The following is a 13044-nucleotide window of genomic DNA, read 5'->3' as shown; positions in this document are numbered from 1 at the left end:
TGCTGGCTGCCTTACTTTACAAAAAAAAAAAGGAGAAAGAATACTTTGTAGACATTGATAAACAACATTTCTCATAGCATCATAGCCTGGCATTTGTATTTTTATGCGCTACTATTCATTCAACAAACATTTCTCATGCACGATTCATTGTGCATTGTAGGCATTAGGTGCTGAGAAAGATAGAGAAAATAAGGAACATGGTACTTGCCTTCAATATAGCAAGGATGATAAGACTTGTACATATATTATAATATGATCATTTTGGAAGAAGGGCACAAAATTTTCCTGAGTTGTGGGAGAGTGAAGGAGACATTGTTTTCATCTGGAGGTGAGAGGGAATCTTTTAAATAGAGTTCATTGAAAGGTAGCATTTCAACCAAGCCCAGAAGTACAAGGAATATTTCTTTAGAGCAAGATGAGAGAAGTTGAAAGGAAAGAGGTTATTCCAGGCAGAGGGAAAAGCATGAACACACAAAGGGGAAAACACAGGGTGTATTTGAGAGACAGCAAGTGGTCCAGTTTCCCTGAAGTATGTGGGAAAGCAGCATGAGATAAGGCCGTCCAGGTGAGATAGAATCAGATCGTGAAGGACAGATTATAAGTTTAGGTTTTATTTGGAAGGTGATGGGGAACAATTGAAGGTTTGGAGTTATTGTGTTTGTTGATGATGATGATGATGAAGATGAAGAAGAATCTATAGAGTGATGACAAAGCTATGCACTAGGAAGAACCTATATAGGAGAGATTGGAGGTAGAAAGACCTATTAAGCCATTCTTATCCACTAGGAAAAGCCTCAAGAATGGCAGGACTTAACTTTAGCCCCAGATGCTGCAGTGTTGCACAATGGAAACTTTCTAGCTAGTGTAAAAAATGCAGACTTCCCTAGACCACCTGATTTTCCCAATAAAAAGCTTGAGTTACTGGCAGGCTTCTCCAGGACTGGGCTAACTTGATGGTACTAAGCTTCATTGCAAATACTACCAAAGTTTCCCCTTAAGTTTGACTCATGGAACAAAAGCAAAATCTCACGCATCTCTTTCTTATTTTGCAGGTAAAGGTCAACATAATAGGAGAAGTAGTTGATCAGGGAAGTACAAATTTGAGAATCGACCATACAGGATTCAGTCCTCACGCTGCTATCTACTCCACACGCCCTGATGTTAAATGTGTGATACACATCCATACTCCTGCAACAGCAGCAGTAAGTTGTGGGGTGGGGAGTAGAGGGTCCCTACAGTGACTTGGGGGAAATGAGTCAATTTCGTATATTTCCCTGTGCTTTTTGTTCTAATGCTGTTCTGCATTATTACACTTTCACAGAAGCCCTTCTTAAGCCATTAATAGTCAAAACTCTTTCCAGTGATTTCTTTCTGTACCTGGAATGTGAAAGTAAGATACTTTGGACCAGAGGCTTCAGTTCTGCTATTTATAACAATTTGTTGGAGGAGCAGTAGAATCAGGAACACGGATTTTTTTTTTAAATCCGAGCCATTTAATGAAAGTTATATTAGTGACCTGGGATGGGAATGAGACATTTAATATTCTCTACAGAAACAAATTGGCACACCATTTAAATTGGTGGTACACTGCAGATTCCAGGACCTTATATCTAGTATTTTGCAGAAGATTGCAGGGCAAAGGAGTAGCCGAGTACTTCATCAGCTGTCTGAAGGGTATCTAGTCCCTGTAGAAGTTCACTACTGTTTGGGCTTCATCATCATGTTGATACAACTAAATAGGTATCCTCAATGAAGTGTGGGATCCTTCCAATCTCTCAAGAGGCACTGATCCTGGGAGAAGTTGCATATTATGATTACCAAGGATCTCTGGATGAACAGGAAGAGAGAATTCAGCTACAGAAAGTTCTGGGGCCAAGTTGTAAGGTATGTGGCAGGGTTTCTGGCTATGGTGACTACTTTTGTTGCTATTGCTATTGATTCAAACAGTGTGAGCTGTGGTGATTATTTCAAGTGGTTCTGGGGCTTCTATTTTAGGTGCTGGTGCTAAGGAACCATGGTGTGGTAGCACTTGGAGAAACAGTAGAGGAAGCCTTTCATTATATTTTTAATGTACAAATAGCCTGTGAGGTACAGGTAAGATATATGCTCTGTTTTCATGTCTAAAATTCAACTTGGCCTTAAATAACAACCCTTTTAATTAGGGTCAATACTTGATTATCTGTTGAACTGGAAATGGGGGTGACATTGAAAGTGACAGATAATCCAACTATGTCATCTTTAGTGTTGGTCTGCCCCATGCCACTTCCCAAATCTTTTTGCCAAATCTCTAAACAAGGCCTTTAATAACAGATTCCTTCTGCTCCTACTTACTTTCTTATGGAGGTATTAAGAGGTAAAGAGAAACAAGAGCTACAACCTGATTAATCAGCTCTTGAAAAATTGTGTATTAGTTGTAACTGCTTTTATTAAAGCCAAAGGAATAAGGGTAGGATTAATGTGAATGTGTGTGATTTCCTTTTCTGTCCTCAAGCTATAGTATATCATATATAATATACACACACACACATATGTTATACATAGATGTATATATATATTTATATTTTGTTTTCTGTTCTTTAAAATGGAGATATTACCTACCTCACAGGGTTGTTTTAAGGAAAGCACTTGGTAAACCTGAAGGCATGACATAAATATGTTATTAATAAAAATTATCATTATCATTTTCCTTTAATAAGTTTAAGACATTTCATACATAATTTCTCCTCTTGTGTGTTATGTAAGAAGTAGTTAGTAGTATTGATTTATTGAGAAATTTTTTTGAAATCTCTCTCAACTGACCTTAAAATTTTTAATATGCCTTTCATTTTGGTCTTTAACAGCTCTAGCTATGAATTTCTACAAAGGTGTTAGCCTTTTCCTTTGGGCTTAGCAGACTGTCCAAGATTCACATAATTTTACTGATCAAGAATTTTGGTCTTTTAAAAAAACTATAACCTACTCATTATCACCTTATCTGGCTGTACATTTTTCCACTGGTTATAGGTCCGGGCATTAGCAGGAGCAGGAGGAGTAGACAATCTACTTGTACTAGACCAGCAGAAATACAAGGCTTTCACTCATTCTGTGGCAGCAACAGGAGGAGGAGGTGTGAACATGAGTTCCCAACAGAAGTGGAAAGTTGGGGAGATTGAGTTTGAAGGACTAATGAGGACACTGGACAACCTGGTAGGCGGACAGTCCAAAATGAGCATCGATTTTGTGTCAGCCCCAGAAGGTTCCCTGGCTCCTTTTGGTCTTGGAGCATACCTTTGACCCCCTCTCCTAGAAAAATTACTCTGAAAAGCTTTCTGAATTGTTTTATCTCTGTTTATATACATGTGAGAATGGAAAATATAGATGTCATTTTATCTTTGATTTCCTATCTCTTACATAAATGTCCTAGGACAGAATACCCTGAAACACAAGAAAAGAAACCTGAAAGCCTTAGGGATATTTGGTAGTAAAACACTTTTAAATATCTACATCAGATATGAGCATATAGCAAAGAATTTCTCCATGTTTTATTATTTTGGTAGGAAAATCTGTTTTTTAGTCAGGAATTGTGAAAGTAACATTGTCTGAAGCAAGACTGGTAGTGGTATTAACTGGAATTAATTTTGACCAGAAAATGAAATTTGTCTAATTAACTTTAGTGCTGTGCAGGAAGATGAGTTTTATTTTGTTGCATGGGCTTATTTAAGAATTTTTTTTTGTTGAGAGGCAGTTCAGCTTATGGGGGAGGAGAGGTTAACAACAAAAGAAACAGCTTCTGGAATTATCTTTAAGGTATTAACACCAACGATATGTTGAAATTGGGGTGTTTTGATTTTCCAAGTGCTATTTTCTCCCTCTTTTAGGGGTACAGAACTGGCTATGCTTATAGGCATCCTTTGATCCGAGAGAAGCCCAGACACAAAAGTGATGTGGAGATCCCTGCAACTGTGACTGCCTTTTCTTTTGAAGATGATATGGTGCCCCTTTCACCTCTCAAATTCTTAGCACAGAGACAGCAGCGTGAAAAGACAAGATGGCTGAACTCACCAAATACTTACATGAGAGTGAATGTGCCTGAGGAATCTTGGAGTGGGGAAACCAGTCCCAGAACAAAAATCACAGTATGCCATTATTTTGTGTCTTATGCCTGTGTGTCCTCGCCATTCTTCTGAGTCACCCAGGCATTGAAAAGCTTCATGCTAGCAAACCGTTAGCAATATAGCATAGAAGCTCTTGACACTACAGCAGTGGATCAGCACCTCCTGAAAGCTCTTCAGGAGATTAGAGAGTTGGGTGAAAGTTCCCAAAGCTGCTATTATGCCCAAGTGGCACTTGAGGTGTAGTGTGTGGTACTAGAGAACAGGCTAGCCCATCTTTCTCATCAAAGGTTTTGCTTCAGACTTTTATCTTTTCATTTTCTTTTGACATGACATTTCCCATGAAAACTCTTCCATTGTGTTAATCAAGAAAATTAGAATGATCTCAGGATTCTAGCCATTTCTCACTTTACCTATTAGATTGTTCGTCACCTGTAAAGCTGTGGGTGATGAGATAAATCTTATAGCCAGCTCCTACCTTTGTGAATTTCTCTTACCCATCTTATTGGCAACTGGCATTATGGCAGGGATCATCATCACCAAAATCTTTCAACTTAATCATGGTCATCATCCTTTAATGATCAGGATGAGGAGCTGCCAAGAGTGCTTCCTTTTCAAAAATACTGATTCAGCTGCATAGCCTTGTTTTTCTACTGACTGGCCGTGGAGAGTGGAGGTCCAGAAACCATATGCGCCGAACCTCCTGAAGTGGCTCCCTAACCCTGAAGCTTAGACGAAACATCCATGTAGGATTTCTGAAAATGTGTTACCATGAGGAGAAAATGAAATCTGAATCAGTTACTCAATGTGCATATATTTATTTATGAAGACACATATATTGTGGGACATAGGTAAAATTGGTAGATGCTGCAGATTGAATGGCTTAATGTTATTACTGAAATTCTTTACAAGACTAGCCCTCTGCATCATCTTAATCACAGTGTTTTGGTTGTGGCTTCTCATTCTCATTTTACTCTTTCTCAAAGTGGATGAAAGCAGAAGATTCCTCTAAAGTTAGTGGTGGAACACCCATCAAAATTGAAGATCCAAACCAATTTGTTCCTCTGAATACAAACCCAAGTGAGGTCCTGGAAAAGAGAAATAAGGTAATAATTGTTATTGAATGGTCATCATACAAATTTGTATTCTATGTATACTGCTAGGTGTTTTCACAGTCCAATAGATGTTAATGGTTTATTAAAATCATGATCGAATCCTACAATTCCAAAATAAAATATGGAAGGGGGGTGAGTGGGTGTGCAGTGCTAAAGAAGGCTGTGGTATTTGAACCGTATTCAGCATTTCAACTAATGTTCATTGAATATCCACCATGTGCCCAGATCTGTGCTGCTTGCTGGAATGTATAAAACAAGATCTTAACATTCAAGGAACTATTACTTAGTTGTAGGAATGCATGCAAAGCATTTAATCATGCACCCCCTTGTGGTGGTCCGCAAGTGGCAAACCACGTAAGACAGATAGTAACTGCTATTAGCGATCAGCGAGGCTTCCGGCAGGGATCTGAAGGCTAAAGATCAAGGAAATTCTTGGTTAGTTCCTAACATGTACTTACTCTCTGACTGTCAGATGTTGGTGTTTAGCTAAGAAGAAAGTCAAAGGCATCTATGTAGTGGATGACAAAGACTGCTTTTGCTGTTGTTGTGTTTCTGTCGTAGATTCGGGAACAGAACAGGTATGACCTGAAGACAGCAGGACCACAGTCTCAGTTGCTGGCTGGCATTGTTGTTGATAAGCCTTCTTCAGTAAGTCAAGAGAGCAAAATGATTTCACTTAAGCTGCCACATTAATTACTATTAATTGGTAATTCTAAGAGAAATATTCAAAGGCTATCTCCATGACAAATTTAGATGAATTCTTTGGGTATAGTTTTATTTTTACCTTTTTACTTATGTTTATTTTGTAAAAGAAAAAAATTTTTTGATTTGTTATTATATTTTCTAATTAATAACATATATCAGAACTTGGCTTAGTTTATAAACTTACTTCCTAAAATTGACCTACAAGGACATTATTAGGGTGGAGGAGAAATTGTGATTTTCTGTCAGCAATCACAATATTTCAGATTCTGGAAATGGACTGAAGCTTTTGTTTACCCCTGAGCCTTACGGCATCACAAACAGTGGATTATTCACAAAAGGTAGATTGTTTGTTTTCATTACTCTATTATAGGGGTGGGAAACCTATGACCTCGAGGCCCACATGTGGCCCTCTATAAGGCCTCCCCTTGATAAAAGGATTTGTTCTGTGAAGTTTGCATTCAGTCAAAGGCCTGCACTTGAGGACCTAAAGGGCCATGGGTGGCCATGAGGCCACAAATTCCCCACCCCTGCTCTGTTATTATTGTAATAGCCTCCTGGTGGGTCGGCCTGCCTCAAGTCTCTACCTACTCCATTCAGCCACTAAAGTGGTTTTCCTAAATCCCAAGTCCATTTCTCTCTCTCTCTCTCTCTCTCTCTCTCTCTCACGCACACACACACACACACACACACACACACACACACACCCCTTCAATAAACTCCAGTGCTTCAGCGGTTCTCATTTGGCTCCAAGATCAAATACAAAATGCTCTGTTTGGCATTCAGAGCCCTTCATAACCTAGTCCCCTCCTACCTTTCTTACACCATACTCCCTGACTCTTTAATCTAATGACCCTGGTCCTCCTAGTTATTCCATGAACAAGATACTCTATCTCTCATTTCTGGGCATTTTTGCTGACTCTCTCCCCTCCATGCCTGAAATGCTCCCTCTCCTCCATTCTACCTACTGACTTCCCCAGGCTTCCTTTAAATCCCAACTAAAATCCCATCTTTTACTAGAAGTCTTCTTCAATCCCCCTTAGTTCTCCAGCCTCCCCTTTGCTAATTATTTCCAGTTTATCCTGTAAATAGCATACTTTGTATATACCTGTTGCCTCTCCTTTTAGATTTAACCTCCTTGTGGTTTGGGACTGTCTTTTGCCTCTTTTTGTATCCCCAGTGCTTAGCACAGTGCCTGGCACAAAGCAGGCACTTAAATGTTGACTGATTGATTATTACACATAGCGATTGTTTTCTTCTTTTCTAGACCATGCATTTTGAAGAAGATGAACATGCCCCACCAGCTCCACCTAACCCCTTCAGTGATCTGACAGAACGGGAACTTGAAGAGTATAAGAAGACAATCGAACGCAAACAGCAAGGCCTGGAAGGTCAGTGGCTTAATTGTAAATTAGGCTTGGGCAGCCAAATTCTGAACTTGGGAACTCCTCGTGATCTTTGTGAGATATAAGATCATGAATAGAAGGGCAAGGAAGTTATTTAGCTTTAAAAAAACAAAAAACAAAAAAACCTTTCCCCTTTCCTGGTCTTCCTCCTTTGCTGCTTATTACTAATTCATAAATGGAAAGGAGCAATGTAGAGAGATACCAGGGACTATGTCTTCTAGGCACCCAGAGTACACTTGTAGATAGCAACTTTGGAATGGGAGGGGGTTTTTTGTTTTGTTTTAAGACAAAGTTTGCTAAGAAGGCAGTGTGCTGTAGTGAGAAGAGGACTGGATTTGGAATTAGATGGCCTGGGTTCAAATCTTGGCTTTACCATTTAATACTTGTGTGACTTTGAGTAAATCACATAACCTCCTTGTGCTTCTGTTTCCTCAAGTGTAAGTGAAAGGGCTAGACTGGATGACCCATAAGGTCCCTTCCAACTCTATGGCTATGATTCTGTGATCCTAGAAGTGAAAATCTCCAATGGTTCTTAGTAAGAAAAGATCTATTAAACTGAATAGACACATATTAAAGCCAAAACTAACATATTAACACTTTTCTTTCAAATTTGTGGTACAGGGTTCTTTCCTTGATAACTTTTGGTGCTTGGTTATGCAGTATATAATAATTGGATAATAAAAATAATAATATAATAGTTGGAAAAAAATAATTGGAAAAAATCAATGGCAAAAACCAAACTCTAAGAATTCTGAGGTATTTGAAAATAGTCCTCAGTGGCAGCCCAGCAGGCAAAGCCTGGCTGAGTGCCAGAATGCCAAGTGACTGTCCTGTCTCCACAGTTCTGCTTTAGGATTAGATCTTGGAAATATTAACAAAAGCATCCCAGCCAATTCTTTTTTCTAAGGAGACTCTATCAGCATGCACAATGGCTCTCACTCACATCACTGCTTAGAAAAATACATATAATTATCTTTACTCCTCACCCAGAAGCAAAGAGCCAAGGTAGTTCAAGAACTCTGTCCCTGTTAGAAGCCCTACTGGAGAAATTAAGGACATTTGGATGTTCTAGAGCAGAAGTTTTCATCAGTGTATCATTAAAGAAGAGAGTCATCTTGACTCATTAATATAATAAATATTCGAAGGAGTATTTTTGAACTTAGTTGTTATATTAACATAAGGTTGGCAGCTATTTCCAGTTTCTATATTTATAAAATGTTCCTTTTTAATTTCTTATTTTCGAAAGCCTAAAGATACTAGGTAACAAATATTATGTTTTAGAAACTTAAATGTATTTTATCTACCTTTAAAGCTTGTCCACTTTCATCATCATATTCTGTAATAGCCTACTAATATTGCTATGGCGGGAATTAGCAATGGATATTGTTCAACAGGACAAAGCATTCTCCTGCACTAATGTAGCACAGTGAGCAATGATTCATAACTGTTTAAGGCCACAAAGTGCATTTGGTATTTTCTAGGTAAGCCTGCAGCTGAGAGTTATACACATAGGCTCTTGCTTGGCTTGGGTGACCAATAGCTCTGTACCAGACCCGACTTCCTTTTTAATCCTGGGTGTAAACTAGCTAATTTATTGATGCTTCCTGATACCAGCCAAAAACTTTAACACATTAACCTCCTAAAACAAATACTTACTAACCTTGTGATAAGCTTTAGCACAACAAATTCATTGATGAAGGGTGGATTGTCTTATTATAAACAAACCCTGTAAATGAATGCGCTAACTTGGACTGAAATCTCAATCATTTGTTTTGCATGGCTTTTAACTAAACTCTTATCCTACAGATGCTGAGCAGGAAATAGTCTCAGATGATGGTTCATCTGTCTCACAAATTCAGTCTCAAACTCAGTCACCGCAAAATGTCCCTGAAAAATTAGAAGGTATTCAATGTAGTTTCCCTTAGTCACCCCTGAGATGGTCTTATAGCTTGTCTCCCGTATCATTCATGTTATCACATGTAAAGAAATTAAATTCTCAATGATAACAAGTTTGCCTTGGATATTATTGAACTCTCCAGTGGGTGAGATTTTTTTTCATAAAAGAGGCTAATGATTTTATTTTTAAAGACAAATCATATGCTGAACTTCAGCTATAAGCAGTTATTAAGCTCTTTGAGGGACTGTTTTATTCTTGTCTTTGTATGCCCAACTCAAAGATATTGCCTCAGTAATGTCCAAGGTAATACAGCAATGCCTTGATACATTGTAGACATTTCACAACTGCTTATTGGATTGAATTGTATTCAATTTGATTTGTCTAAGTTCTTGCTGTCAGGAGTGTATAATCTTTCTGAGATTGATTGTTGGAATGTCCTCATGTAATTGTGATGTGAATTACCCAGAAACTGGCATTTAATGAAACTTGAGAAATTGTATTCTATTAAAGTTTTTTCTTCAATGTGATTTAAAAAAAATTTTGCACATTTTTTTTCACAAAATCCAAATGTTTGAACAAACATGTTAAGCCTTGCCAGTAACAGGAAAACTTCCTTTTTGTAGAAAACCATGAGATATTTTCCAAGAGCATCATGTCCATGGAAGTGCCCATCGTGGTAGTGAATGGCAAAGATGATATGCATGAGGTAGAAGATGATCTTGCCAAGCGTGTGAGTCGATTAACCACGAGCACAACTGTAGAGAATGTTGAGATTACCATTAGGCCTTCTGAAAAAATTGAAGAAGTCCTCTCCCCTGAAGGCTCTCCTTCCAAATCACCATCCAAGAAAAAGAAGAAGTTCCGCACTCCATCTTTTCTGAAAAAGAACAAGAAAAAGGAGAAAGTTGAAGCCTAAGTACCTCCTTTTTATTATAATGTGACATTGCACATTTAAAAGCCACATTTAAGTCAACCATTAATATACATTTGTAGATCAGCATTAGGGATTGACAGCAAACTGGACTTAAAAATTAAAAACTGAACTGGAAAAGGGTTGGATTAAAAAGAAAAGATGTAAAACCCGAATTCATCTCTCATTTTGTAGGTCCAAAAATTGCTCTGAGTTTGAAACATTTTGCAGTTTAAATGAGATCTGCTCTAGCAGGTATTCATGCAGTGCCCCATAGCCTGAGCTTTCCCTGAAGTGCTTCAGGCCTTCTTTCACCGTCGTGTCTGTCTGGGAATATTACCAGTGAGGGAGCAAGAGAATTTTTTTATTTTTCGAGCTGTGCTTCACTTGGTAATAAGATTATACTTTTTTATTATTATTTTTGACCACATCTTTTCTGTTTCTGTACCCACTGTTTCAGTGGATAGACAGTAACAGAATATGTAAATCTTTTTAGACTACATCCTACAGAACAGGTATACACTGGCACCTAATAGAAAAACAAAACTTTAAGCAAAGGTTGATTTGGAATCTTTTGCATTGTGTAAAATGGCCTCATCTGAAGTAACTTTGTTTGCCAAATATTTCATTTTAGTGAAATATAATTTTTGAAAACTTCCTTTTTTATTAGTTAGAAAACCCCTTATTTTTCAATAAAGGGGATTTTGTACACCTAACATGGATAACTTAGTTTAACTCTGGCAAAACAAATTTTTGTATGTTGAGATGTTTGTATACCATTCAGTATAAAAGTGTTATAACCATTTAAGCCAATCTTTTATCAGTAGAGCCTATCTGAAAATGCTTTGGACTGAGTGTACTTAAATAGAATTCAAGAATCCAGGGGCTCAGGATCAAAAGGATCATAGCACATAAAAATGAAACTGGATTCATGTTTAAAATCCTAGTAAATGTTTCTCTTGGTATTGCTAATGAATGAAAAATTAATCTCAATAAATAACCAAATGAAAGGGGGAAATTGTTTAACAGAAAGTGAAATGTCAAGAATAAAATGAGACGTTGGGTGAGAAAAGTCCCCTTTTGGGAATGCCTGGTATGGCGTATGCCTGTGCAGTATAGATCATGATTTCTTAAATTGGCATGAAAAATGTGCATTAAAACTTTTAAAATTCATGTCTCTGCCAAAAGCAACTCTTTACTTGGTTGCATTTACATTTTATAAGGGTCAGATACTTCTGACTTATGTCCCATTGGACAGCACTAGAATAGGTGAGCATGGTGTATGCCAGCAGGGGAAACTACCACTTCTTCATTTTTATCGATTGTCTCATCTTTTCTGTTTTCTTCCTTTCTATTGTAAATAGAAGTCTAAATCTAAACTTAACATAGCAGTTTTTTCTTTCTATGAAAATTTGACTTCATGAATCCACCACAAATTAGTGACTGATCATTGTGATCCCCAAATGGCCAGTGGGCAAAATAATCCAAGGTATTTCTGGAGGGTGAGTTGGCATGCAAAAAATCACGTTGATTATGGTGTGTTATGGGGCTGGTTCTGTTTTGACTGTATATGTGTGATGATGCCAAGTTAAAATGAATCCTGGAAACCATATTCTAGATATCACTAACTACTGGAATCAGTGTTTTTAATCTCTTAGTGAAAATTTTCAGTTTTGCTTAACTTTGTTTTTGAGGATTTTTGTTTATGTTCTACATCATTTGTGTTGTATTACAACATATGTAGAAACAGTAATCTGTGAACTATGCTTTTCATAACTTTTTTTAAACAAAGAATCTATCTAAATGAATACAATGTGCATAAGTATTTTTTAAATGCAACAGTGAGCTCTTTGCACCTTCTGCTAATGCCTCTATTGACTTGCTTTGGCATAAAGAATGAGCCAACCAACTCTGTGTCCTGTGGAAAAATATATAAATGTTATCTGAGATTGCTCCTAGATGTAATGCTAATTAATGTTAAATCACAAATAAACAGTATTTTAAATAGACCTTTCCAGTATCAGATGCCTTTAATTTTAAGGGTAGTCAACCTAGCAAAATGAATTTGTTGTCAGTTGGCTTTTATAAAAACTTCGGTTAACTGGGATTAATATTTCTAGGAATTACTTTCTGATTATCTTTCAGTTAAACACAAACTCCTTTCTCTTTGAGTCATTATTGGTGAAACTTTTTCTAAGTTGTCTGATTCTCTTTCCCTGCCTAGGTAGGTTGTAGCTAGTAAGCATCATTTAAAGCCTAAGGCTCTTTCTCAAAGGTCTTTTTTTTAAACATTATTTCTTATTGCCCAGGACCATTGGAATAGGAAACAGTGTTGATTGGTCCTGGAACCCGAGACACAGTCTAGAAACCACCTTTAAAAAAATAATTCTTTAAATGGGCTTATTTTCTTGTGATTTGCTAGGGGGAAAGTGCATTCAATTGAGGGTTCTGATTACCTGAGGTTTTTAACATACTTCATGAAAATTAAAGGTATGCGAAAATGAATGTACTCATTTTTTTTAAACATAGCCAATTATTCCCTTGGCATCTAAATAACACTGCAGTGAAAAGCAATACCTCTGGTAAGCCACTCATTTCTAAACTTGCCTTTCCTTCAGCAGCAAAGACGACTCCTCAGCTCCCCACCCCTCTAGGCCATTCTGCTTTGAAGCCATTTCATTTAAAAATGTCCTATGACATTTGGAATGAAGCTATTTCCATTATGTGGAACTTGGGGGGGAACCCTCATTTTTTTTATTATTATTATTTATTGTCTGTAAAACTCAAAAAGCAATTTTATTCACAGAAACCAATGGAAATAATTTAGCCATCATATGACAACAGGAAGATATTATTTATTTTGCTGTTGTGTAGCATATAAATCAAAGAGAAGAGGGTTTCATGGTCAAAACTTGGGCCTCGT

General features: G+C 37.3%; 1 protein-coding gene across 8 annotated transcripts in view; it reads left to right on the top strand.

Moving 5' to 3' along the window:
* ADD3 (adducin 3) overlaps positions 1–12130 on the top strand; it is a 167135-nt gene extending 155005 nt beyond the window's left edge. For 7 of the 8 annotated variants that reach the window (XM_020987991.2, XM_078151064.1, XM_020987990.2 and 4 more), the window contains exons 6-15: positions 1053–1202; positions 1741–1884; positions 1996–2094; positions 3004–3186; positions 3858–4115; positions 5078–5197; positions 5768–5854; positions 7176–7299; positions 9121–9216; positions 9835–12130. In XM_020987991.2, the coding sequence (XP_020843650.1) occupies positions 1053–1202; positions 1741–1884; positions 1996–2094; positions 3004–3186; positions 3858–4115; positions 5078–5197; positions 5768–5854; positions 7176–7299; positions 9121–9216; positions 9835–10127 (1554 nt within the window). In that variant the 3' untranslated portion in view covers positions 10128–12130. The remainder of the gene's footprint in view (positions 1–1052; positions 1203–1740; positions 1885–1995; positions 2095–3003; positions 3187–3857; positions 4116–5077; positions 5198–5767; positions 5855–7175; positions 7300–9120; positions 9217–9834) is intronic. The other variant, XM_078151066.1, reaches the window with a different exon arrangement.
* Positions 12131–13044: the final 914 nt, after the last annotated feature.

Source organism: Phascolarctos cinereus, unplaced genomic scaffold (assembly GCF_003287225.1).
Source record: "Phascolarctos cinereus isolate Bilbo 61053 unplaced genomic scaffold, phaCin_HiC Scaffold_3;HRSCAF=262, whole genome shotgun sequence".
Taxonomy (NCBI): domain Eukaryota; kingdom Metazoa; phylum Chordata; class Mammalia; order Diprotodontia; family Phascolarctidae; genus Phascolarctos; species Phascolarctos cinereus.
Note: the sequence above shows the minus strand (reverse complement) of the source record. Positions and strands in the feature narration are given on the sequence as shown.